This window comes from Histoplasma capsulatum, genomic scaffold (genome assembly GCF_000149585.1).
Source record: "Histoplasma capsulatum NAm1 scaffold_7 genomic scaffold, whole genome shotgun sequence".
In the NCBI taxonomy this organism is placed as follows: domain Eukaryota; kingdom Fungi; phylum Ascomycota; class Eurotiomycetes; order Onygenales; family Ajellomycetaceae; genus Histoplasma; species Histoplasma mississippiense.
Window position 1 is genome coordinate 2,372,620 of NW_001813976.1, and position 26,211 is coordinate 2,398,830.

Below are 26,211 nucleotides of genomic sequence, written 5' to 3' on the forward strand. Positions count from 1 at the left end.
AAGGTGTGAATAAGTTGAAGTGCCTATCACACCAGTTGTTCAACAATTTAACCGGCGCAGGTTTAGTTTCTGTCTGGAAGCCGGTAGTGGTGAGAGTGCTCCGCGTCTCCGTGTTTCATACGTTCATGATAGCCCTTGAAATCCCCGTGTCCTGTTCGGCAGAATTGGAATGGGCTGCCGGTTGCCCGACCTCGACTGCTCCGTGGTCAGTTCCTGCGGCCGGCTTTTTTTCATCTGTTTTCCTTACCCGAGCGGTTAGCGACATGGCTCGGGTGAGGCCTCCAATGTATCCTTGTAGAAGTCGATTCTCGTTTTCAAGTTTGTCATGCTCTGACTTGACCTCATCGATGCGTTCCGCCAAGGCCTGCAATGACGATTGGAAAGTATCTGCTCGTCTGCGATCATCAACAACTAGGGATAGGCAGCAAAGGGAACAGGAAATGCTCACTGTTGAATAGCTTCTTGAATCTCTCTGCATAGCCTCTCCACGTCAGCGGGATTTCTTCTCGGGCTCATTGCCCGAGCATCATCTGGAGGAAATTCCTCCTCCTGAATCTCGATTTCTGGGTGATCGCGGGGGACAAGGATGGAACCACTGGGTCTTCGGCTGGCCAGACGCTTGGCCCTAGGATGTCGGTCTTTTTCAGTATCTGATACTGGGAGTGAGGATGAGAAGAAAGACGAGACACGCAGGTCTTTACTATTATTATTGTCGGGTGTCGTCATTCCCGTCACCGGAGCTGTGATACCAGATTCAACAGCCACTCCGCACAACTGAATCCCGAGGAAGCAGCTAGATTCGATTTTCTGGATACCGTCCCGTCTCTTGAACGAGGGAGCAAGATTGGGGGACCACCGGTAAACAAAAGTTGGATAAGGATAACTTGTAGAGAACAAGAAGTAGCACTTGGGAGATGAGAAGAAGCTTCACAAGTAGAAGTGAAGAGTATTAGTAATGGAAGACAGCACATTGCAAAATTGTCAGAGACAGAGGGAATGAGAGAATAGATTGCATTCACTATCTATCAAGGCGAGGGCCATAGCACAAAAGGAAAAAGATGTCTGGTGAAAATAATGCTGAAGTATTGTTATCTAGTCTTATTACTTGTAATAACGATCTACACATCTAAAGGATGATGGTAATCAGGAAATTAACTTTTCAATCAGGTTCGTTCCTTGACCCCAGAAACACTTGTCCGCCCCGGCCAAAAGCTCAACTGCTCTTGTTACCAGTTAGTGTCGATGCGATCAATCATATCTAGTGGCCTACTAGCCTTACTTCCTATGCGCTAGTCTCACGTCCCGTGCGCACGGACATTTGGTGGAGTGGACTCTCTCAGTCGATTTGTTGGGTGGCCATCGCAAATGGTATTCGAGGCCCAGCCGAGCCAGTTCTTCCTGCTGTGGCTTAATAGTTTAGCGCGAGGCATCCCTCACAGAGAATTTCCTGTTTCCCACCTTGCATGTCATTTCCCAACTGAGTCAAACCTAAATCGAAATCTGGCTTTTGTGCTAATTTTCTCGGCCTCGACTCCGACTTTGACTTCATGATATTCGAGTAATGCCATTTACCGCGCTGTATGTAGGTGTCCGGTGGCATCCACCAGGGTGCCACTAGGTACTTCGGCTTCGAAGAAGTGCAATGCGAAAAGGAAGAAGTGGTCCAACATATGAAGAATCCTTCGAAGCTGCAAGTTGAGTCTAGATAGCCCAACTCAGCACAACGCCCAGCCGAGCAGCTTGCACCGCAACAGGAACCCCGTTCACAGATCTTCGCTCGAGGTTTAGTATGAGCTATGAGATATCAGGATATATCTGGCCAGGGATTGGGAAGAACCTGTACACTCGGGCGTCTTCTGCAGCTTCGAGCCTGGTCGAAAGAACTCGTATAGTCTCGCAGCTCGGATTGTGTTTGGGCGGATAATAGAGGCTTGCTGTGGTGAAAGGTTCCAGATGTGGGGGCTCGGCCAGACTGGGGTTGAAGAAGAGAGGAGCCGCTTTCCAATTCGATCAGCCGACAAACCTGGGAGCAGTAGTTATCACCATCGGTCTGCCGGTCGCAGGATAGACAGTAATTCAGACACCAGTCTGTGGACATTGAAGGAAGATTTGGAGTTTCGCTGGAGGAGAGGATTAAAGGATTGTCATTTTTGGTTGGGAGCTCTCTCATATGTCATACTGATGTCTACGTTTTTATCAATGCTTCATCATTTTTAGCTTAGGGACGTTTTTGACTTTGGAGGACTTCTGGCTTGGGAAGGTTTGACTTAGGAAAGCGAAGACTGCTTGCTATCCTCCAAAAGCATTCCGAAAGGCTCTCTAGCAATGACATCATTAAGGGGCGACTGTGCCTAAGAACACGAACTACACTTTATGGTTACATCGGCACCTCAAATCTGTAGCGAACATCCAGAACTAGGGAACGATTTAGAAGGGGCCTATTGGTACACAGGAGTGTAGGCAACTGGCTCATTCGATCTTCATACCCAAATATCGGTTGGAATCCCCCATTGATCTCGTAATTTTAAATAAATAAGATAATAAGACGAATTGGTATGCTGAGACATGTTGGTTCTGATGAAAATTTTAAGAACTTGTGCCAGTCATCGGATCTTTCTGATGTGCTAGGCTTATTCTACAAACTGGAAGGTTGCGAAGCTCCGGTCCTGTCTCAGATCTTCCTCCTCGCATTTTGGGGCCCTTCTCTCTTGCTTAAGTGAATTGCTAATGTTGTCGAACAGCAGACGTGAGTGATTCTTATCCATGACTCGATGCTCCAACATGAGAGAATCGATACATGCCTCAAAGACTACAACTCTCATTGAATGCATTCGCTGCTCCCTCACGGAGAATGCACGGGTGCACGGCCTCTGGACGAAACTGGTCGTCAGACTGGCTTCTATTTTCTTTACTACTTTTACTGTCGCCAACTGACATTCCAGATCATATGCGTGGTGTCTCTCCCCGTATTGACGATGTCGCTAACCTTGCCGAAAAGTCTACCGTTTGCGGAGTCGTCGCCCTAATCAAAATCATTATCCTCATCTCTCTCGTCCCAGAAATCCAACGATGTAAACATGTTCGGCGCTGAAGGGCATAGCTCCCGATCTCCTTCCAGTTGCCCATTTTCTTCTTCATTGTCCAGGAGGTCCGCATGCCATTTTCGTTTTGAGCGTCGGAGTGTCTCGGTTGAAGGAAACCGGGATAATCGAGGGGCTTCAGGAGCTAAAAAATCCGATGTGTATTGGAATTGTTTCAAAGTCGTTGAGGGCAGCGAGGCGACGGTCTTGGTGTCGCTGCTGAAGCTGCTCCTTTGTGCGCTCCGGTTACTCAGCGATGGCTGCCTGGTAACTACCATATTGTCACCTGGTGACTCGCCATCAAGCATGCAGTAGCCGTACGTACCGTCATGGGAAGTATCCCCCTTCCTACCCCCATCTCCATCCACCGCTACACATTGCACTACCTCATCATTGAATCTAACGTGCCGCTGGTCAACGGAAGATTCTGTTTTGGAAGTAGCTATGACGGCATTCCCAAATGCGCCCTGAATCTGGCCAGCGTTGAGAAGAGTGAGTGTTGGGAGGGATTGCTGGAGGATTGCCTGGGACCGCGTTTTCTTGAGGATTGATTTCCTCTTAAGGAAAGAATTGGGCGCGGAAAGGCGGGGCGGTTGGGGGGTGGGCGGGTAGTGTTCAGAGTTGGAGTTCAACGGGCCGTAGAGCCAAGTGATATCGCAATCCTTCCACCTATCTTGCAGTTAGTTCCCACATCTGTATGAAATCCATAGCCGACGTGCCAGATATTTCCGACAATCATTACGTACCAACCAAGAGACCCGGGTGTGATGGTGCTAAGGCAAAACTTTAACTTCGCCCAAGATCTCCATAATGCATTTTCCAACCTTGAACTTTCACTGTATAGGATTCTTCGGGTAACAACATATTGCCAAGAACCCCATATGTCTTCTTCCTTCCAATCATGTGTCATGTAATCGACGTGTCTAGTGGCCCCGTGCCTGATTGAGCTATCATCGCTGGCAATCCGAGGCATTGTCGGGAGGTCAACTATTTTATCCTCGTCCTTCAGGCGTACCACAACGACATACATTTAATAGAAGTATCGCTCGGAATATCAATGAAGCGTTGGTGAAATGGAGAAACCAATCGTGTACGAGACGAGCGAATTGACTGCGGTAAAAACAGTCGCCGAGAATCAGCAACCAGGCGACTTTAAGAGTCAAGTTCACTGTCGATGACGTGTGGCGCTTTGACGCAGTTGTGCTTACTATCACATCCGAATACCATAGCTCATGAACTCCACGAAACGGGCGTGGAGGAACCGGGAACAGAAGGGACCTATATATGCGGAAAGATTTTGAGCGGGACGATGAGGCAGGTATGCCACCGAAGGCTTGGTTCCCAAGAATCCAGACTTAGGTTGTGGGCTGGGGGTAGACTGATCGGCTTAATTAAGGAATTAGTACACTTGCGGGGCGGCTCTGTCCCAGCATATGCGTATTGAGTCTCGATCTGGACGTGATCGTCGGAACCTGACTTGCTGATGCGAACAGGGCCACATCTGAATGCAGAATGTCCGAATGCAGCAGCGGCTGCTAGCAGGTTCGATGGACGATCATGCCCTCCACTTAGATTTCCAGGAAGTAATGGCTATATCTAGGTTCAATAATGGACCCCAAGCAAGTGCCCCGTTCGAGATCCCCATCGGCGGAGGGACCCGTGACGCTTCCTATTGGTCAATCTGTTAGTTGCATCTTCAAGGACCTATATGAACTGCCAGAGGGTATAGAATCTATTCCGTTCTGCTGATATATGCTGCGTGGATGGCCAGAAGAATCTTCATTGGTTGGGACCATGTTTTAGCCTTAGCGACCGGAAATCCTCCCGAATGCACTTTATCCCTCTCATAGGGATACAGTATGTGAAAACAGTCAAGTCTCAGAGCCTTTATTTTCTATTGTGTTCCAGCGACATAAGATGCAGCCATCAAGCTCGAAGGGGGTCAAAAAGTCATGGAGCGAGCGCAATAGCCTCGTCCAGATGCGTTATCGACGGAAAGGGACGCTGCGGCGTATGCTGCGTAGTTATTTTGATGACTGTCGTTGTAGGAGTGTCTACCTTCTCATCCACGAAGACAATCGGTACTTTACAATTAAATTTAGCAAAGATGATGGTTTAAACAGCCATTTTCCACCGCCGGATAAAGATATCGTGAGTGTCATTTACAGCCGCAGAAAGCCACCTCGCTGACAAAAACACAGGAGAAGCTGTACCCTCCGCCGTCCCGAACGACGTGCGAGAATTACCCCAAACCTCGGAAATCCAAAAAGAAAGGGCAGGTCAAACAGGAAGGGAAACCGAAAGAGAGAAGTGAAAGACGCTGAACTGATAAAAATGGTACTTTTTAACGCAAATGGCAATGCCGGTCCCTTTTTTAACTCGTCGCGATATGTTCGATAGTTGACGATGCTCGACAGGTGCAGGGGAATCATCTCGCCGTCATACCCAGCTTGCTTCAAACCGTAGAATATCGCAGTCGACCCGTGAAAGTTTCGACGTTCGTATAAGCACTGTGATCGCGCGTTAAAAAAAGAACCAGTAGGCAAGAATGCAGCATTAAGGCTTACCAAAGCAAGTTCGAATAACGCAGCACCGTGCAATCTACCAATAGAGGTCGGATTTATGTACCCAAATACCCCCGCCGTCGACTTATTGCAACTAGCTGAACCTTTCAGAACGGCGCTCCAGTTAAAGTCCAATAAACTGCCCGAAATTGCTAGATCATAATTGCATCAAAAGGGCATGCTGCCAGCATGTCCGTATTGTTCTGGACGAGATCCCATGACTGCGTGTTAAGACGGGTCAATATTTGATAGCCGCTGTCTGATCTGCAAAGTAGAACGTTATATTTCGAATAGCGGCCTTCAAACGAAAAGTCCCCCAGGGCGAGGATCTGAAGATTAGGCAGGCCGTCAGTACTAAACGCCCACTCTGCAAAGTTGTACTCGTCCTCTGATGTTTGAAACGGCCGCCCTGCTCTCATGTTAGAATCTAACACTTCACGTGGAGAATATCACTTACTGCCAAGTACAGTTGTCCCAAATACGTCACTGGCAGGTGCCTCCTCCTCGAAACCAACCAGTCCATCAAGGACAATTCCGCTTGTTCTGAGGTGTAACAATTTGCAAACCGGTCTAGTCGACATGCGTCTGAAGTGACCGAGCTGAACCAAGTTTAGCGACCATATCTGAACCTTGCTACTCTAGCCGCTCTTACCAGTTCTCGCGGTAACATGGACGTTCCAAAACCCTCCAAGCATCTCCCATCCAGGACATGGTCGAATTGAAGGTTCCAGGGTACGTCGCTGTCATTGAAGTCGCAGCCACCTATATCGTCTAGACAATGAGTAACAACACGTTTGAGGCTGGAATCGTGAGTTGATATTGCATCTGCGACAGTGTTCCAGTCAACTGGACATGAGAGCATGATGAATAGGTTTTCTAGTCCCCGAAGACGCCGGATGAAACCGCCCACGGTTTCACTAAGACGTTCAACGGAATCCAACCTGAGGTCACTGGTGCCGGAGTTGAAAACAAGTTCGAAGCTTTTCAAGTTCATCACCATCTCTGAAGCAATTACCAGTTGCAACCAGTCAAGGGTGCCCGGGCAGTTGCATAGCTTCAAACTCTGCAGTCGTTCGACGTTGAAAGCATCCAACATTTCCATGCCTGCGTGGTGGAACGATACACTCGACAAGGCCAGAAATTTTAGGTGTGGCAGGGATTGCTTGTGGACTCCTGGCTGGATGCCCAGCACTGTGTGCGCGAAGAAGTTGTCGGGAACCCTTGTTCGTTGTTGAATTCGTTCACTGAATACATCTATCCAGATCATCTCTGCGCGGTTCCAGAACACGAGATCAAGGCTCAGAGATTCTATCTGGTGTCCACGCACTGCAATACACTTTGCAATCGACTCAAAGTCATCATACCGTTGTAGGCCTCTCCATTCGAGCGACCGTAGTCCCTCTAATCGAGCGAGGTCTACAAAGTATTGTGTAAATATGCTGGCACCACATCCGCCATCTGTGACGAGGGTAACTGATTCAATCTGCCTCTGATTCCTGAGGGGTGACTGCCCACCCCAGAGCATATCTTCCGGTACACAGGTCCCCAGCTCCCACCTAAAATATTGTTAGCAGGTGATCACGGTGCGGGTTGTACATGTACGTTTACCGGAAAGTCCGGAGCTGATCATCGGGAAATTTGTAAAACATCAGAGCAGACATCATGTCGAAAAAAGGCTCTGATATGCTTGCCTATCCTAGCCTATTATCATCAATACTTTTATGACGCCCCTGATCTTTCAGCTCACCTCGTCCATACTGTTGCTATCCCATCTTTGCTCAACCACTTCGTCGTTCAAGTCCGCATAGTCATTGTGAACACAACGACGTTCCACTCGCTCATGAATTGGAGCGCGGAAACCAAGTTCCCGCGTGTATTTCAAGTATTCCATTGGAATGTTCTCCATCACAGTGACCAAGCCAGCTATCGACAACTCCGTCGTAGAAAAGATAACAGACCTGTATAGATGCGGAATTGTGATGTGATGCAGACGCTTGCAGGCCTCGCAAAGATGCTTGAGGTCGGAACGACGAGTAATCTGCAGGAAATTAGCAGGGACAACACAGGTCCACGCAAACATCAAAATACCTGGTCAATAATCAAATTGAGCAGCTCTGAGGGTAGTTCGGTCAGCATCTTGAGTCGCCCTAGTTCCATGAGGGTTTCAAATCACAGAGAGCAGTCCGAACAGTGTAATTCTTCTAGTGAGAAGGTGAGTGGTTTTGGGACATAAGCAGAGAGAAAGCAATCTATAGTATTTGGAGATTTGGGAGTCAGCCTGGTGGGGCAAGAGAGATGATTTTGAGAGTGTAAATGTGACAAGCAATACAATATATAATACAATGTCAGGAAGGAAGTTATCTCAGTAAGCTCAGACTCTCTGTCTGCTCGGTTGCAGCATTATTAATTCAGCATGACATTACGGAACTATGAGCTTCCAATTCCCAAATGCGTGTTGCCTGCACCAGAGATGTCGGCCTCGTTGAGCCAGTAGAGCTCGGGGAGGTGTTTTCTCGAGACTCAACAGACTGCTGCTGGACCCTCTCGGGCATGGTCGTTCCTTGGTCAATATCATTGTTTTCTGCGTGCAGATGTCAGCTACGACCCGTTATCAATAGGATGATGGGAGTTTCTGTTGCACCTGTGGCAGAACTTGAACCACTACCACCTCTGCTGTCCACTTGGCCGGCCTCTGATTCCTCGATCTTACGAGTTCGAGTTGTCCGGGTACTCATGATGGAAGTGTGGCGTCGGATGGTCTGCAAAGCTTGGGTGACCTTTGTGAGGGAAAAGAGAAGATCGAGCCGGGGAAACAAAGTGGGAGGAGGGCTGGCTTTATATGCCTTCGGACCTACGCTGCCTCTCCCCCCACAAGACAAATTGGGAGCAGCCGCAAATAGGCCGCACCATGTATGAGATTTGTTGGCTAATGAAATAGGGACTGGTTTAGGGATCGTCTCCCACGCTTCCTGTTGATGTGCATCTAGAAATGGGGTTTACAAGAGTAACAAACTTTCATTTATCGAACTGTTCTGTACGGAAAACGCAAAAGTATAGACAATCAAACGCGATTCGTACGATTCAAGCGATGTTTACAAAATTTGACCAACTTCTATCACTGATTGAGCTACGGTATAAAATCAGCCAAGCCGGATCTTGCGCCTGATAGAAGGCGAACTCATCGAGATTCAGCATTAAAGCGGCGTTATCATCAGATACAATTTACCGACAGAGAAACGTGAAGCAGAAAGATAGAATATCTGTCCCAGTCCACCTCGCGAGAACGTCAACTCGGAGTTAACATCTCGCCAGACAAAACAGCAGAAGGCCCCCCAGATTGACCATTCACATCAAACTTTCATTATACAAGCATAGAACCGAGACGTAAGAATGTGTTGGGTCCGCCAGGCTTCCGCGATGGATCAAGCGTTGTGAGCCTGGGAACTCTCTGCAAGATCGAAAGAGTCAGTGGGATTGGCAATTGCGCGTGCCCTAACATAATTCTCCGGCTTTCCCCTTTCTTTGCGGGCTTTAGCAACCCAGCTGTCCGCATCAGCCACTGCGTCGGTAGGCGACTGCTTGCGTTCAAGCAGGAACGAAAGTAGTATCTCCGCCGGGCTAAATAAATAGTCTGGTATCTTGGCGGCAAACTCACGCGCAAGTCGGTCAATTTTTTCATCATCTGTCTTCTTCTCTGCATCGGTCTTCTTTTCTGGGTTGCTGTCATCCTCATCCGACCGCTTGAAAACCGTGCAGAAAAGACGGGAACTCATCTTCTCATCAGCGAGCTGAAACAAAACCTTTCTGTCCACGCGGCCAGGGCGGATGAGTGCGTCATCCAGACGCTCGATGTGATTTGTTGTCATGATCAGCAATCGACCTTCCTGCGAAGATACACCGTCCAGGGCATTAAGAAGAGCGGACAGAGATACATTTCCCTGGGACTTCCTCTTCTGCGAAGGGCCTGCCACGCCCTGGCTGGCGTTTTCTGTCGTTTCACTGACTTCCGTTCGCGACGTGCCAGCAGCATCGATATCTTCTAAAAGAATGACACAATGCGGGGGAAGCTGGGCAAACAAACTGTTCAGGCGGCTGTCGTCGATGCTCGAAAGATTGAGAACATAGATATCCAGTTCAAAACGCCCGGCCACAGATAAGCTGAAACTGGACTTCCCAGTTCCAGGAGGCCCATAGAGCAGGAACCCTCTTCGATAGGGAATCCCGCGCCTTGCGTACCAGCCGCGGGCTCGCTCGTCCAGGAAACCCTCGATATCCTTCAGTACGGCCGTTTTCTCGTCCTCATCCATGATGACTGTCGAAATTGGTCTGATGTCTCTTGCCTTCGACTTCCTCCATTCACCGTCATGATGCTCAAAAACCGTAGTCTTTTTCTGGATAAGTTTTAGATACTTGGCTCGGCAATCACTTAAGAGCTCTCTCAGGATTTGCGACGATCCGCCGATGCAGGAGATGGAGATATCCTCCTTGGTCTCTTTTGCCACACACTGGAACCGGAGCAGATGGTTCCTGTACACGAAGAAGAATGATCCATTCCATGGTGAAAATCGCAAAGGCTTTTTGTTGTACTCGTTCGAAAGCTCATCAGCGTATACTCGTCTTTGCGAAAGAAAATCGGGATGTAGCACATAGCATTTGAGTGTCGGTAAGCATTATTTCCATGTCCAGTGGGCTTTATTGCTGACTGTTCACCAAGGTACGTCGAGAATGAGTACAATGAATGGAAAGAAGGGGAATCCGATAATTGGACAGTCCCTGTTTGTTCATACCCTGCTATGGTTGTTACCCGACCATGTACACCTGCGATCGAAACGAACTACTCCCTTGTGTGCTCATGGATCCAGGTCATATGGCTACTTCTCGGTGGGAGTTCACTATTGTGGCGGCATTTTCTCATATGTGCGATAAAAGCTTCTGGAAACCAACAATACCTTTGGGCTGCGGCCACCTCTAGATATTTAGTTGTTCAAACTTAGTGCAGCAGGTGTAATGAATAGCAATGTTCCCACTCCTCCAGGAGACATAGAATATTTGCTGGGATCCATATTTCACCCTTAAAGTAGAGCATGTAGCTGACTGAGTAAGCTGTCTAAGAAGTGGAGTGGACCTAATTAGAGAAATAACTGGGCACATTAAACCGTATGTATTGGGCAGGCTAATATATAATACTTATTCGCCAGAACAGAGCAATCATTAATCCTATTACGTTTCAATCAGAGCTATCGTATCATCATACGCTTTAATAATAGGATCATATAACCTTTTTGGGTCTTGCGGCGTTCCAACGATAAGTCCTTCCTTCCCGTAAGGAAACAGTACGCCTCGTATGGTCCTGCAAAGATGCTTGACGCGCTCGAAGTCCGGCGGAAACTCCTGCAAAAGGTACTCAAATCCGCCAGCTTCCATGTTACCTCGTTTATAAGTTGCAATTTTCTTATAAGTTCCGGTATACCATTCTCTCAGCATGCTGTCTTTGGGCGGGTCCTGTCCCTGTCTCTGTACCTCATTTAATTTTTCCCAACCGTGACGGGCACATTGCCAGATAAGCACGTAGAAAAACGACTCAAGATCATGTCGATAGGTGTGGTCGATATTAAGCAACACCTCGATCGCCATGAACTCCATTGTGCCAGTCTGGTGCGCCCGCTTCCGACTTCTTTGGCAAGATCCAGATCGATCAGCATGCCCGAGGCCGTGCTGGGGGTGCACTTTTGAAGTCGTGGCGCTTGCGTCGAAGGTCAGGCCGCAGCGCATGTCAGCGATACTAGTGATGGTACCGTGGCCAATGATCCTGGCGACCCCCCGGACATTCTTCCGACCCGCCAGCTCAAGGAGTTCCGCCTCCGGCCGCCGCTTGTCCGACACCCACGAGAATTTGGCTACCCCCAGAACAAATAAGCAGATGGCTGTGGTTTGTACTTGAATAACTCGCTACAAAAAGAACTCTCAATTTATTACTACGGGTGGGAGTCTGGGGGAAGGTGGGATTGGTTGGGCCAGGGGCACGAGCCATACATTGTTGGGGTCATCGGGGAGGTCCATGGGGTTATGTTCCATGAGATTAGGTTTGAAAGTTCAATGATATTAGTTACCAAAAGATCATAACAGGATAATCTTGTGGGCCCGCTCCTTCACGCTCTGGAATGTTAACTTTTCTAATAATCATTATTGTAGCAACTCTTCGTGCATAGTTGTCCAACTGAGTTCAATGGCGCTATTCCTTGAACTTTGAGGCGGAATTCCGACGGAGCAATTCCCCACAGCGCTCCAGGCTGATCTGAGCTTTTGAAAGTTCTTTAGAAAAGATAGATCTGTTCTTCCCAAGCTTTCTCCTCTTTAGCCCGAGGTTCGGTGATATAGCAGATAGCGCATTTCGCATCTCAGCTCGTTCAAAATCTACAAAGCATAGGGCGATTGCAGTCCTCATTTCCATAAAATATTTCGTGGCTCGACATCACGGTGTAAGTACACCTGCAAGGTGAATCGCTTGAAGAGACTGTGATGTCATCTCAATCACGCATGCCGAATTATCCGATTTCATAACTTCCGAGATGGGCTTTCCCGCCCAGCTCAAAAGGAGCATATGGGTATAAACTCCCTCGTCATAGTAATACGGGTATTTTGAGTCAAGCACAACAATCCCGAGACAAACCGGAATGTAGTCGCCTTGAATATCGTGAAGCCTGTGGTATACTTCATTTTCATGTTCGAGTTTACGTAAATTGTTGCGTTCGACGCCCTTTGCGAGTAGAGTGTAGCCATGCGACAAAAGATGGATTTTAAACGCTGCCCCACAACTTCCCTTCTTGTAGAGAGGGCGACAGTTGGCATCCGGGCCACGGTCCCTGGAGAGCTGCTCTCGGATAAGAGCACGAGCCTCCGATGGCTGGATCCGTCGCTTAAGGTGAGCTAGATAGTTCGGGCAGGAGCTGTCGAGCGGACCATCGTCTCGTAGGGCCAGCAAACACTGCTGGGAACAGTAAGGTTGGCTTTTGATCTTTGGTGGTTCAGCAGCATGGTCTATCCAATTGGCATCGCTGTCTTCGCTGGATTGCCCTTTCTTACCAGATTTTTGATCCGGGTTAGAGCGGGCTCGAGCGTTTACGGTTCGTCCACGGCGTGCGGATGGCGACAACGGAGATGGAGGCGGAGACGTTGAGGGGGAAGGGCTTCTTGATCGAGGTACAATATCTGTGTGTGGCCGGCATCTGGGTCGTAATGTCATCTGAAAAGGAGGAAGCTTGGAAGGGCGTCGGCCACGATACAGTGGTGAGGCATGCTTCTGTCGAGCGGTTGGAGGTGTTTGCTCCAGGATATCCGAGTATTCAACCGGCCAGAGGCCAAGTTCCGCGACGGCATCATACCATTCTTGCGGGGCAGGAGGGGACACTAGAGCTCTTAAGGTAAATGCTAGTACCTGAGCGACGGCAGTTAAATGGAGACTGTCATCATTGATTTCTTCAACATCTAGGCTGGGAGTACAGACGGAACACGTGACGGATGACGGATCGTCAAGAATGCGTAGAAAGATAAAGGCTTCTCCGGTGCACACATAGCCGTACCGGACTCCCTTGGCAACCATGTAGGAGAACAACTGTGTGATGACGGCAGCGACTAACCGCTTCGAGCAGAAATCAGGATCATCTGAGTCCTTACCAATTACTTCTTTGGAAGGATGAATGTCCTGAGCCAGCCCTCCCACGATTTCATCCCGAGTGAGCTTGTGGGGCGCCTTGTACTCGATAGCGAGCGCTGGGATGTGCTCATCGCCATCCTGGCGATAGATGCAGAATCGATCGGCCTGTCCTCCCGTGACCATCGTGGTCTCTTTTTTCTTTGTTTTATTCTTCTTGCCCATTCTCTTTCCAGTGCTTGATTCAGTCCTGACCATGGGTTCAACGGACGACTGCTGATCACCCGGGTTCAAATCAGCCGCCCGCGTTGAAAGCCCAAGGTTAGCATGGCTTTCAAAGGTAATCGATCCGCGCAAGCCGAATGTTCTCTTAAGCTCATCATTCTCATATATTCGGTCTATTATGGCCCGCACTTGATTTTCTACCGTTTCCCGTTCATAGTACCGAAGATCCCACTCTGAGGAAATTGGGCTGATAAGTTGGCGGACGTAGTCGAGCTGATGTAGGGAGGGGAAGAGCTTTTCTGTCAAGAAATGGGGATGCTGATCGAGCTTGTGCCACACCTTCATTTGCTCCTCAGTGAATGTGTCCCACAACGTGATGCGAGACGGAACCCTCCGATTTGTCGGTCTCGTTACCGCGCCTTGAGTTGTTCGAGTAGGGTCTGTCACGATCTCGATCGCGACTAACAATTCATGGCAGGCATGTAAAAAGAGAGGCAGTGTTGATGACTCCGAGCTCGCAGCCAAAGCTTCTGCTTCTTCACGCCGTCGTTGCTCTTCTTCACGTCGTCGTTGCTCTTCTTCACGCCGCCTTCTTTCGCTTCTCGCCTCAGCTTCCGCGTCTTGACGCCATTGTCTTTCTTGATCAAGTTCAGCTCTTTCTCGCTCACGTTCAGCTCTTTCTCGCTCGAGTTCAGCCAATAATTCTTGTATTTTCGGATCCATTTTAAAGGCATAATCTTATAGTAATCTGTATGTGCTTAAATTACAAATCGGAAAGCCACATGGAGCAAACGTGGAAAGTGAACGGAACGGATTATCTTACTTCCGGGTATATTTTGCAACAAGCAGCCCACCTTATGAGACGCTGGACCGAGATTTGAGATACAGGGTAGAAACGGTTCTAGTCGATTGACGCGTAGCTACCGTCTGGAGATGCACCAACTTTTAAAATGCCCGCCATTGTTTGCCCTCCCACATGTTTCCATCAAATATACTGTGGTGTTCCAGAGCTAGTATTTTAACTGTTTAACTGTTTCTTTATTACATGCCTCTCAATGATTTAGGGGTAATATAGGATTCTCACAATGCCTGTAACTAATGAACGCCTATCTCATAGGCTCCAGCACCTCCAACTTCAGGTGGCGGGGCGGAGTTATTCGTGTTGAATAACTGTTCTGGAAGTACACTAAAAATGCCCACATGATGCGAGGATGGAGATTAGATAATGGGCTTGGCAGAATAGCGCATCATACCACGTGTTTTGAATGTCGAGCCCTCGAAGCGTTAAGCCAGGTTAATTTTTATATGAACCAGTACAACAGTCGTTATTAGAGACATTTCATAAATTATGTTCGACAATGAGGTTGTTTCTGCCTAGCGCAGGTTGCTAAAACAAACTCCGCTATGCCTGAAGACCCTGAAGAATCCAGAATAGTAACACATACACCTAGGATTCTCCCTTTCGTCATCTTAACTAGCACTTCCCTGTTCAGCTGCATCCAAAACCAATGATTCGTAGGGCCCGTAAATCTGTAACGATGTGGAAGGGACACTGACTCCAGCCTCCAAACGGGACCTCGACTCAATCCTTGTGGTAGACGTGCTGAGTCTTCACGTAGCTTCCAGCATAATATTCAACGGTACAATGTTCTTTTGGGTCACCACTATGGCTACTAGTGTGGAAGTTGCAGCTTGGCGACCATTAGCGAAGTCAGCGTACGACGGGATACACTAGATCATTTCTGGTGATAGAGGGGTCTCTCTGTTTGCACCTGTCTTGAACATCTTGTTCAACCCTGGGAATGATGGGGTCGCCAAGTTCGAATTACCCTCTTTAAGACTGTAGCCATACATGGTAGATTGGAAAGTAAACAGGAACAGATAGCAGAGCTTGAAAGTTCGCGATTTCCATCTCACCAAGTGCCAGCATGCCGAGAAGGTCAATAAAAGTTCAACCTATCACGTGGGGCCATAGAAGGTCACATGGGCACGCTGACCATTGCAACTGGGGTTTTCTGCCCCGCCGAAGCCAATTCCCCGCCAACGATAAGATGTTCGATTAAATATCTGTTCAGAGACCATTAATTTATTTTCGGCTTCCAATCTGTATATCTTTATCCGTACCGGGAATCTATGTCTCACTTTGCCAGAGATATTCCACTCTTCTGCCACCTTGAGGTAAAGAACATGCAATATTTTTGCCAGAATAGAAAGTCACTTAAAGCTAATGATGTTTGTTCTAAGACTACTGTGTTTGATTCGACTCTTTGCTTTCCTTACACCGCACTGCCTGTCATGGCAACCCCTCCCATCGGATATATTGACAAAGCGCGCCGAGAGGAATTTTTGACCTGGTTCAACAAAGCAAGTTTTGTGCAAAGATATGACAACATTTATCATTGTGATGATACTGGGCTTGCCAACCATGTGCGGTATCTGCTTGAAAATGTTTTTGAAGAGGTATTGAATTCACGATTTACAGCTTAGAAAATAGCTAAATAACAAGTATTAGGGGTACAAGTTTTCAGCCTGGAGAGCCCGAGCATTATGCCATTTCACCAGCGCGCATGGCTTTGGGGAACTCATTGTTCTTTCTGGAACACCTCGAGTTGGGTCAGGACCAGTGCTTGAACTCGGTTCGATTAACAGCATCACAAACGATGATGCGGTTAGCCCACCAATTGAATGCGTTTACGTTGAAAATGCCAGAAGGAAGAAACTAGTTAAGACTATACAGGCTGATGAAAAGAGCTGAATTGGTTGTAGGAGCCATCCGCTTCTTGGAGGAATTGAGGGTGGATTGATGTATTCGTACTCTGCGGAATAGAATGTTGTATATTAGGGGAATAAAATCTTGAATCCATCAGCTCCATGCTTTGCGAGTATCGTGTTGTATCAATCATTGGCACATGGGAAGTCATCAATTGCTGTACTTCAGAGCCCTGCAGAATTTGGCCGTCCATGCTTTGCGAGTATCGCGTTGTATCAATCATTGGCACATGGGAAGTCATCAATTGCTGTACTTCAGAGCCCTGCAGAATTTGGCCGTCCATGCTTTGCGAGTATCGTGTTGTATCAATCATTGGCACATGGGAAGTCATCAATTGCTGTACTTCAGAGCCCTGCAGAATTTGGCCGTCCATGCTTTGCGAGTATCGTGTTGTATCAATCATTGGCACATGGGAAGTCATCAATTGCTGTACTTCAGAGCCCTGCAGAATTTGGCCGTCCATGCTTTGCGAGTATCGTGTTGTATCAATCATTGGCACATGAGAAGTCATCAGCCGAGCTCCCTGAGGCATGTTTTGGGAATGACTCTGGGAAGCCAGCGGAGGCTCCTCATTAGGATCGTGTGGTTGGAAAGAAGTGAAAGAGTTATCTTCGAAGTTCGATATGTTGCCCGCGGCGTTTGTCACAGAAACCAGCCCAGTCATTTCCTCTGGCCGGGGGGATATTCTGACTATATCATTTGTAACATCGATGTCTTGCATCCGTGGTACTGAATCCTGTGGGGATACTGTATATTGTGCCATGTGGGCATCGACGATCGGGCGAGGGGCATGCGACGGAACATCTGTATCATTTTCGACGAGGCCACCATGGTCATTTGCGCTGACTGCTAATTGAATTTGGTTCGAAATAGAATCATTGTGGCGCTCAAGAACACCTGAGCCACCAGGACCGTTGTAGTACAGCGAGTTGTCAGCGGATATTGAGCTTGTTGAGGATGTGCCCAGGTGGTTGGCGGACGTTTGCCGTGCAGGATCATTGAAGCCTGTAATAGTCGAGGTGCTTAAGTCGGAAACAGGTCTGATCCGGAATCTGTCGGACGGCGCTCGGTGGACATTGGTGTTGTTTTCGGTATTGCTCGGAAAACTGGTATAGCCTTCCACAGATGTCAAACCTTCTGTCGCGACCTGGCATACCTCAGGTGCATTTAATGGAGTGCTTTGTCCATTTGTGTTCCCAGTGCTGGCTGTATGCCCTGTCTTGTCTTGTGAGTGACAAGCTTGTTCCTTTCGCCGGTGGCATCTTCTCTTGGCAGGAGAATCCTTTTTGGAAGAAGATGCCCGCTTCCGACTCATCTCGGGGTGGATATCCTGGCTATTTCCACATAAATCCGGGCTTCCCCGATTGGTAGCAGAAGCGTGAGAATTTTGCTCAACAAATCCGATAGCCTCGCATATTGATTCGGTGCTTCAGCGATCAGCTTTAGAGAACTCCGAGACATAGGCTTTTGACTCACTTAGCATCTTCGCTAAACCCGACTACTATACGGGGTACATCAAACGACGGCTGACGAGCAAAGGGCCCGTTCCATTGCCGAAGAGCCCCAACTATTTTCTCGATTGACAAGGCTCGAGAAGGTCCAGACAGCCGACTAATGTCATATACATACTTGTACACTGAAGGTTCTAACTCACTCAGCCTTGGATCAGAAATTTAGTATCAGAAATTTAGTAGGGTCAATCTCACCAAAGATAACATAGTATGAAATGCATATGTCTGAGTTCCACCATGATTGATTAAGAGATCCAAGAATTCCATTGACTAGCAGTACTTCGTTCCGGTGATTTCTCAACGCTGCTGGAGTGTAATTCCAGCCATAGTTTCTCACGAGAGCATTCATCTTAACAGGTTAGCAATAGGTCATATGTCTCAGAGTTCCACAACAAACCTTTCGCCATGTTTTGTGTTTGCCTAGCGTTAAATGCTTCGCGATCATATAAAAGCAAAATGCAAGGAACCTTGATTTCTTTACAGAGAAATCCAGTTGAAGTGATGTCCTTTGATATTCCACAGAAAGTAATAACGCGCGGAAGGAGAGGGATGTGCCGGGCCCATCTGTCGAAATGTCCTTATTGTGTGTGTCAAGGGATGGGAGATCAGCCGAATCCTCAACGGAAATGGAGAGAGCCTTCTGAAAAGCGCAAACGAAACTTTTGCTGAGCTCCTGACTCCTTTTAAGACTGGCCTCCCCATCCCCTTTGTCATCGTTCCCGTCGTCGCCGTCCTCGTCATCCACGGATCCCTCGTCGTCGTCACTACCCATGGTCCCATTCGATTCTTTGTCCCCTTTGTCGTCGTCGTCGTCCCTGTCGTCGTCATCCACGGATCCCTCGTCGTCGTCACTACCCATGGTCCCATTCGATTCTTTGTCCCCTTTGTCGTCGTCGTCGTCCCTGTCGTCGTCATCCACGGATCCCTCGTCGTCGTCACTACCCACGGCCCCGTTCGATTCTTCGCGATTGTCGGCCCTATTCGATTCTCTAAAACTCTTGCCGTCGTCACCCGCAGCCTCGTCGCCGTCTTCGCAGTTAAGACCTTCGTTTTCGCACCTGCGAGCATGAAGGACGTAGTTGCGAACTTGCTCAATGGCTACCTGATTACAACGTTTGATCGTTGTAGACACATCATTGTCATCCCAGCAGATAGACTGTACAAATGAACGTAATGACTGCTGACTGCCTTCCTCAGCGGTTCTGCAACACCAGCTGTGGTTGACATAAGACAGGCAGAAATTCCGAGGAAGATTCTCTGCAAACTGAGAGGATGGTACGCTAGTCTGAACACAAGCAAAGTGCTCCCCAGAGGCGAAGATAAAATGAATAGAAGTGCGTTCTGTAAAAGAAGATGACATCTTTCTCACCGCATCACTGGAAGAGACGGACAATAGCTGATGCTCCTACAAACGGCTTCGATTCTCAAGAAATGACAGATCGTGGGGAGAAAAGGATGCCAAGCCAAAACGTATTCACAAGAATGCATGTTGGCTTGGCATCCGTCCTCTAGTGTACCACATTTCAGCCACGAGACCGGATTTCACATTGACCCCGTTTCGACCCTTTGTTCCACTTACGATCCTTGCTCCAACCTCCATCCTTTGGCTTTTGCGCCGCGTTTGGTACTTGTCTCAAATTAGAGGATATATCATTTCCCAATCAAGGTGACATCGGGCAGCAAAAAAATCGAGCTTCATGGATAATATCTCGCATTCCTTTTCCAATCGCCGTCACTGAAAGGAGAATGGTACCTCTTTCCTCGGGAATCACCGATTGCACTCAGGCTCTAAATACAAATATGATAGAAATATGATCCGGATGACCACCTTCACATCATGAGTGGGACTGGGGCGGCGGCGGGCCATTGTGATGATCCCACCAAATATGATTGAAGCCTTCCCCAATGTTAAGCTCGATAATTGTCAACGGAAGGCGCCCCCCGTTCTAGGAGAACAATTACTAATGTCGCATTATAGTTGCTTTGACTTCTACCAGGATCGCCAACATTACTCGGTTTCTCGGTTTCTCGGTTTCCCATCGCCGAAACTGCGCCGTGATGGCCTAGACTCTTGGGAAGAGTGATATTGAGCCCGAAAATGAGTCTTTTTGGATTTTCCTTTGCCCAATGAGGACAGTGGTCGATTGTCGCTGGTGTACCTGTACCATCACCTAGACTATCTATACCTTGGGAAAGACCAGGAGTATGCAAAGTGCAGCCAGGTGTGCCAGAATATGTCAAGGCAACGGGGAAATTTGCGTCGATCATCCTGGAAGAGGGAGTGCGATACATGTCCAGCTTGAGTCCGAGCCATCCTCATGCAAGAGTATCACTGCCTTGATACTGAGGCCAAACTTTGCACCTCACTGGTTTTGGCTATAAGAGATGCTTCACCGTTCGCTCGTTGCCTTGTTTGAATACGGGCTGCTCATCCACGTTGGTTCGCACGCAAGAATTTGCTCCCATCGTTCCATGCGAAGGGCGTGCTTACTATTATCATACAAAGTTGGTTGACATATTATTCCTTTTGCCATACGAGTCTTTCAGTTTGAGTTTGAACCAGCCTGTGCAGCGTACATTGGCAGCCTTCTTTTACTTGTTGTATTTGGAAAGTCACTGACGTAGAAGCAGAAAAATGCGCATGGCAATCATCGCCCGAACCGAAAACTTTTCAGTCAAAGTTGAGCACACAGTTGAGTGGAGCACCGTTGCCAGCTTGCAGGGAGCACCCGTAAAATCCTCTAGTTTTGAGATCATGCCAACGGTACATGTCCTCCCCCATTTGTGGTGGCCTCGCTAACAGAACCAGGCTTCGGCCCCTGTTCTCCAACTTCTAAAGCGTGGAGACAGCTACTTTGTCAGTGCAGGCACTGGCAAGTTACTCCCAGCCTCACTATCCGATCTTCTGAGCTCGTGGGCGGGGGTTGCCATGGTGTTTGAGGCTGGTTATATCAGGGATGTAATGCGATACAGCCGGTCGTACCCATTGAGTAATAGCCACCTGCATATCACTGGTGAAAAGACTTCTTCTCCTTGCACTGTTACACTCTCTTTTTCCGAATCACATACCCACACCATAACTATCCCATCCGAAGCTCTGAATACGTGGCCTGGGCGGATCTTACGGTGGGAAAACAAAAGGCAATCTTCCGGGGGGGAGTGCACATGTGATTGGAAGGTTGGCTCGGCTGTCATTATGAGCTTTGTGATTGGATTATGGACGGACTTGCGGATGTCCATACATGAATGTTGCGATTGGTGTCGGCGTTGGATATAGTTTCTCGGGACCTACGATATAACGTGAATTGACTACTTGTAGCTCGGTGTGTTTTTATTTGACTTTTCCCTGGCCATGTTGTATTTCCGTCTAAATAAAATATCATAACCATACTAATTGACCTAGCTTCCGGGTTTTATTTCCGTTCTCGCCTTTATCCCTGCTGTAGAAAGCCATACTGGGAAGCTTGTCGTGCGGCTGGATGCTTCTACTTCACAAAATAGGCGAATCCGTAAGTATCCTGTTTGACGGGCTTATCACCCCAGAAGGATATTAAAGGTAAAGACTCAAGCACAATTTCTCCAGAGCTAACACGATATTCTTCGCTTGCATGGTCTGGCGAAGGTACAGTTGAGTACGCAGTTACTTTAGGCACGGCAGCAAGCGAAGTGATTCTGGTTTTGAGAGGTATATGGTTCTCTTAGAACGTTCTTTTCATTGTGTAGCTAACCCCTTTTCAGATGGACAGCATACAAAATTCGACCTCAGATAGGAAATTACGGAAGAGAACGAGCACCCTAGCGATGCGAGAAAATGCAGAACCCAACAAAATAACCGACAGATCTCAAGATCGAGATGACGACCAAACCACGGCCCATGTTCCACAGACCGAAATAGGGAGGAAAAGGCGAACCGAAGTTCGCCAACGTCTGAGGCTCTACTGCTGTGTATGTAGGGAGGATGTTAGCAGCGGGGGGGAATGTCAACTATGTGGCCATACATCGTGTCCGGAGTGCTTGCACAAAAGGAGACTGCGTAGGGAAAGATCTGTTGATCGATCACACAAACCGAACCAAGCGAATAGATGTCATGATGCTCAGACAAACAACCAAACGCGCGCAGTCCCGGCGACGCTTAGCCAAGCTATCGAGATCGATGAAGACCCGGAAACAGAAACCGACTCTGTGCTCGAGATGTTGCCTTATTCTAAACTGAAGCAGGAGTGGAGAGAGCAACAACAAAAACGGCAGACCTGGGTTAATCGAGCCATCAAGTGCTGCAACTGCGAAGTAACTGGCTCGGCGGTCAACAAATGCGCATGTGAGCATGAGTATTGCGGAATATGCTTTCATTATTCTGTTGACTAGTTGCAAGGAAAATGATTGGTTACCCAAAAATAGAATCTTGCTGGTTACATTTTCACAGACTTTCAGGTCAACAATTTTTCCGACAGCTTAAGCACACAGAATGCCTTCATAAAAAAGCTTCTCTAGATTTTGACCCTATCAGCTTTCAGGCCAGTTACAATATTTCAAGATGTAGAATGTATATTGCAATAGGTTAGGTGACAGCACAACTAATTATGACTACCCTTTGTGTGTCTCGTTCACCGAGAGATAATCGAGGGGCCATGCAAATATCGGCTCCGGTTGGGCGAGGTGTATCTGCTCTTAACATTCCAAAGGTGATAAGAAGCGGTTCTTGCCTCCATTGACATCCCCTTAAAATATTTCCCACAAACCAACCCGGCAGATTTTGTCTTGTGGAGATGGTGAGTTCCACACCACCTATCCATTCTCTCTATACTAAGAAATTTCAGGAGCCCAATTCCCTCGGCGCGAGACAGTCAACCACATGTTCAACCCACCAGCGAAGATATCGCGATAGAAATTTCACTGGTTGTTTGACCTGCAAGGCAAGGCATGTCAAATGTGATGAAGCAGCACCTGCCTGTCGCAACTGCATAAAAAGGGGTTTGCACTGCGATGGCGCCCAGAATGAAATACTCTTCAAATTCTTCGACCCCAGCCAGGCGTCGTCCGGTTTTGTAAAGAGACAGCATAAAGCTTTTAGAAGGGAAACGGCCAAAAACCACGGTGTCTCCAGCTCACACCCATTGCCATATAAGGACCCAACTTCCCCCTGTCTACGTTCCGTGGATTTACAAAGTGGGACCCACGCTTCCACGGAATCTCTTGCCATGGTGAGTCTGCTATTCTTCACCTACTTAAGGAGAGCGCAGCTAACGTAGGCAAGGACAACCCCACCACTGGTGACGGCAAGCCCCCGTTTCAATCTACTCCCAATGATGAGGCTCGCGATCTCCAGTCCCATTCATCCAGCTATAACCCGTACTCGATTGATGAAGCTAATTGCTACTCAGACTATTCTGATATCCGTGGTGATGTATGGAATACAAATGGAATTGACATCACCAATGCTAATTCTAAATAGATATGTCGCGGCGATGAAAATGCACCCTTGGCTTTCATTGTTTTCATCTCAGAGCCTGTACTTCAAGAGCGGCTGGAGTATCTGAAGGCTCATACTTCAGAGCTGCACAAGCAACGCAGTGTTTTTCGCACATTCTCCGAGCTTAGAGTTGATGGACCTCTGGCATTACCATACGCGCTCTGTCTGGTAAAGACTCTCCGACAACACGCAGGGCAGCAATTGTTGATGAACAGATTGAATGATACCATCCTCTTCCTCTCCACACGATTGAGAGGGCTGCTGTCAACACATCTGTTATATACTCATCGAGATCGCATAAGTCGTGCATCACTTCTACTTCAACGACCGGTGTTCTACAAGCGTTCAGACTTGCCAGGAAATATCTGGCAAGAGAGCACTGTTTTGGATTTCAGCCTGGATGGCCTAACTGTGACATTGCACCTTAGTAATTATCGCGTTCTCAAAGTGTCTGATGAGCTTTGGAAGGGGTTCAACTCCTTGGCTTCGGGTATTGCTGATCCGGCCGTGATGTTTGGCGTTGGCTAATGTATTTTATGACTTTCTCGGCCGGTTTGCTACTGCAGGAGGATAATGTTGTTGGTTAATTTTATGTTCAGGTACAAAGTCTTAGGGTTGCCGTAGTACCATCCAATCTCCTAATTCTTCACTCATTCGCATTCGCCTGTTAGCATACACACTCTTAATGATGATTTTTCACGCCGGGACCCATATAACGCCTCATTGCTGGCGGGAGAACACGAAGAATCGAGGGGTGAGCTGCTCAAAATGAGACGCATCCTATTTACACGCTGGTTGCATGCACTGATCCCATAACTGGTACATGTACTGTAGGCCATTAGCGCAGACTAGGGGCCGAAGGCAAGGCATATAAAACTATGGCAGGGGCAGCCATTCCAATAGATTGTTTAATCACACTTTTTTTTTTTTTTTTTCCTTTCTCCGTTTTCCTTGTAAGCAAGAGTGGGCGGATTGGTATGGTATAAGAATGCTTGATTGCCCAGTGTGTCTGCCCTGGATCATTCAACCAAACCTTTATTCCTACGAAGTTTTCTGAGGCACGCACATAAAACATCATTGGCATTATAGAAGATAGGTAAAGAATCCCTTACACACCGCAATGCAGGTATCAAGGTTTGCTCACAAATCTATCAGGTACTGTAATGGCAGCTACAGTCCATGTCTACCGCATTCACGATCCGGAACCCTCCGTGATTCCTCGCACTGGGCTATCCCCTCAGTATGCCTATGGAGCCCATGTGTTTCGTTGGAAAGAGTATTTGTTTATCACCTCCAACAAGAAGCCGAATGTCTCCGGAGTCCAAGACATTTCTTTGAAAGGGCTCAGCGATGAGCAAGGCTTTCTCCACGCTGCAGCTGCTTCTCGGAAAGCACCTCAAGTTGTTGAACAAGCATATCTGGAGATTATAAATAACGAAGAGCTCGCAGGAGAATTTACAGCCGTCTGTGACCGTTGCGATGCAGTGATGATCGAGTATCTGGAAATCGTGAAGACCGAATGGTTGAAATTTGCCGAGGCATTCGAGTCTGGGCTCCAATGCCTTCTTCAAACGACTAAGGAGGCAGAAGTAGAGAAGGCCCTAAAGCAGTTGAAGAATTGTCTGCATATCCTCAGAGATAGCATGGGAAACGTCACCCACGAACAACAAACGGAGAACATCCAACACCCCAAGAGCTGGGCGCTCGACTCCCTCCTCTGTCTTCTCGGGGATTGTCTAGGCAGGATGGAAATGATCAAATGGGCATTCGATATGGCTAAACCATCTAAAGGGCCATATGACCTGCTCCGTCTTCGGGGTGATTTGATGTACATCAAGGGACGATACAAGCAGGGGATAGGGGAACTGGACGAGAACCTGGCCCGTCTGACGGCAAATGACGATGCTGCAACATCAACCCTGGTAGGTACTTCCATTTCACCTGCTGCTCTTCTCCGCTCACCGTTTCCAATAGACCGGAAGGCCTACTGTCCACCAAAGTCTTCTGCATCTATGCATTGTTCTTCTTGAGTCCCAGCCTTCAATCACAGCCCACCGCCTCAGACGGCAGCTGGATATTATGAACTGGCAGCCAACCAACTGGGAAAAAACCTGCAATGAATCCGATGATCTTTCTGATGACAATTACCTTGATATCGCGCTTACTTTAGAGGACCTCGAGGTATTTGAAGGCATCAGATTAACAGGAGAGATGGTGAAGGAACAGTACACAGCTCTGATGAGAGAACTGAGAAGGCTCGCTGGTGATATAGCGCCTGGTGTACCCAAAAGTGATGATTTTTCTCTCGCTGCGAACGTGATCCTAATCTGCACATGTATTGGGGTCCATGCGGTCGCCCCCCAGCTGGAGGACGATTTCTATGCCAGGACGGATTTTGAGAATCATGCTGCTGAGCTCAGCAGATCGCCACTGTACCGGGAAAAGCGGATCTCTTCTGAGGGCGCAGCAGACGAACTCGACCGCATTATCCTCCCTTTACGACCCAACAGAGACCCGGCTCCGTCCCCTGAAATCAAAGACAGCGATGTCTCTCGCCTACCACTGCCTGAGAGGCGGTTGGGTAAAAGACTGAGTGATGGCGATTTAAGCCAACAGAAACGGTCGAAAATGTCGGAGGCAAGTGATTTCTGGTGAAGTTGGTTGTTCTAGCTAGGCGAGCTACAAATGATGCCGGACAATCTTTTGAATTCTATATTGTTTCGTAAATATCAGGCGCAATTGGGATGTTTGTTCCTGGTTGATACTTTGTTAAAATCAAAGAAAAATGATTGGTCAAAATAGAAAATCCTTGCTTTGCGCCAAATGAATACTTGCACCCGGAGTTTCCTGGTCTCGCTCTCTGAATGGTTCTTAAATCAAAGAAAAATGATTGGTTACCCGTCCCTAGGTTGCAGGTCATCCTTGTTGTGCCAATAAGAA

At 47.9% G+C, this 26,211-nt stretch overlaps 9 protein-coding genes across 9 annotated transcripts; 2 read left to right on the forward strand and 7 right to left on the reverse strand.

Moving 5' to 3' along the window:
• Positions 1-255: 255 nt before the first annotated feature.
• On the reverse strand, positions 256-1,430 carry HCAG_06328 (conserved hypothetical protein; the record flags this gene model as incomplete). Its single annotated transcript, XM_001538673.1, has 3 exons — positions 256-364; positions 449-925; positions 1,300-1,430. 3 exons carry the CDS (start codon positions 1,428-1,430, stop codon positions 256-258), a joined length of 717 nt encoding a protein of 238 aa, XP_001538723.1.
• Positions 1,431-3,022: 1,592 nt separating this feature from the next.
• Positions 3,023-4,110, reverse strand: HCAG_06329 (predicted protein; the record flags this gene model as incomplete). Its single annotated transcript, XM_001538674.1, has 2 exons — positions 3,023-3,749; positions 3,827-4,110. The coding sequence occupies 2 exons, from the start codon at positions 4,108-4,110 to the stop codon at positions 3,023-3,025; spliced, it is 1,011 nt and encodes a 336-aa protein (XP_001538724.1).
• A 1,686-nt stretch (positions 4,111-5,796) lies between these two features.
• On the reverse strand, positions 5,797-8,379 carry HCAG_06330 (predicted protein; the record flags this gene model as incomplete). Its single annotated transcript, XM_001538675.1, has 7 exons — positions 5,797-6,032; positions 6,102-6,243; positions 6,297-7,200; positions 7,253-7,335; positions 7,392-7,682; positions 8,068-8,225; positions 8,286-8,379. The coding sequence occupies 7 exons, from the start codon at positions 8,377-8,379 to the stop codon at positions 5,797-5,799; spliced, it is 1,908 nt and encodes a 635-aa protein (XP_001538725.1).
• A 687-nt stretch (positions 8,380-9,066) lies between these two features.
• HCAG_06331 (predicted protein) lies at positions 9,067-10,201 on the reverse strand (the record flags this gene model as incomplete). The annotated part of the gene is made up of 2 exons (XM_001538676.1): positions 9,067-10,035; positions 10,151-10,201. The coding sequence occupies 2 exons, from the start codon at positions 10,199-10,201 to the stop codon at positions 9,067-9,069; spliced, it is 1,020 nt and encodes a 339-aa protein (XP_001538726.1).
• Positions 10,202-12,116: 1,915 nt separating this feature from the next.
• HCAG_06332 (predicted protein) lies at positions 12,117-14,254 on the reverse strand (the record flags this gene model as incomplete). The annotated part of the gene is made up of 2 exons (XM_001538677.1): positions 12,117-13,939; positions 13,987-14,254. 2 exons carry the CDS (start codon positions 14,252-14,254, stop codon positions 12,117-12,119), a joined length of 2,091 nt encoding a protein of 696 aa, XP_001538727.1.
• Positions 14,255-16,249: 1,995 nt separating this feature from the next.
• HCAG_06333 (predicted protein) lies at positions 16,250-19,161 on the reverse strand (the record flags this gene model as incomplete). Its single annotated transcript, XM_001538678.1, has 4 exons — positions 16,250-17,717; positions 17,767-17,926; positions 18,082-18,133; positions 18,199-19,161. 4 exons carry the CDS (start codon positions 19,159-19,161, stop codon positions 16,250-16,252), a joined length of 2,643 nt encoding a protein of 880 aa, XP_001538728.1.
• A 548-nt stretch (positions 19,162-19,709) lies between these two features.
• HCAG_06334 (predicted protein) lies at positions 19,710-20,069 on the reverse strand (the record flags this gene model as incomplete). The annotated part of the gene is made up of 1 exon (XM_001538679.1): positions 19,710-20,069. One exon carries the CDS (start codon positions 20,067-20,069, stop codon positions 19,710-19,712), a length of 360 nt encoding a protein of 119 aa, XP_001538729.1.
• Positions 20,070-20,442: 373 nt separating this feature from the next.
• Positions 20,443-23,799, forward strand: HCAG_06335 (predicted protein; the record flags this gene model as incomplete). Its single annotated transcript, XM_001538680.1, has 10 exons — positions 20,443-20,565; positions 20,641-20,979; positions 21,205-21,310; positions 21,430-21,486; positions 21,568-21,746; positions 21,900-22,129; positions 22,552-22,570; positions 22,619-23,002; positions 23,056-23,205; positions 23,254-23,799. The coding sequence occupies 10 exons, from the start codon at positions 20,443-20,445 to the stop codon at positions 23,797-23,799; spliced, it is 2,133 nt and encodes a 710-aa protein (XP_001538730.1).
• Positions 23,800-24,434: 635 nt separating this feature from the next.
• On the forward strand, positions 24,435-25,926 carry HCAG_06336 (predicted protein; the record flags this gene model as incomplete). The annotated part of the gene is made up of 2 exons (XM_001538681.1): positions 24,435-25,193; positions 25,246-25,926. The coding sequence occupies 2 exons, from the start codon at positions 24,435-24,437 to the stop codon at positions 25,924-25,926; spliced, it is 1,440 nt and encodes a 479-aa protein (XP_001538731.1).
• Between the last annotated feature and the right edge of the window lie 285 nt (positions 25,927-26,211).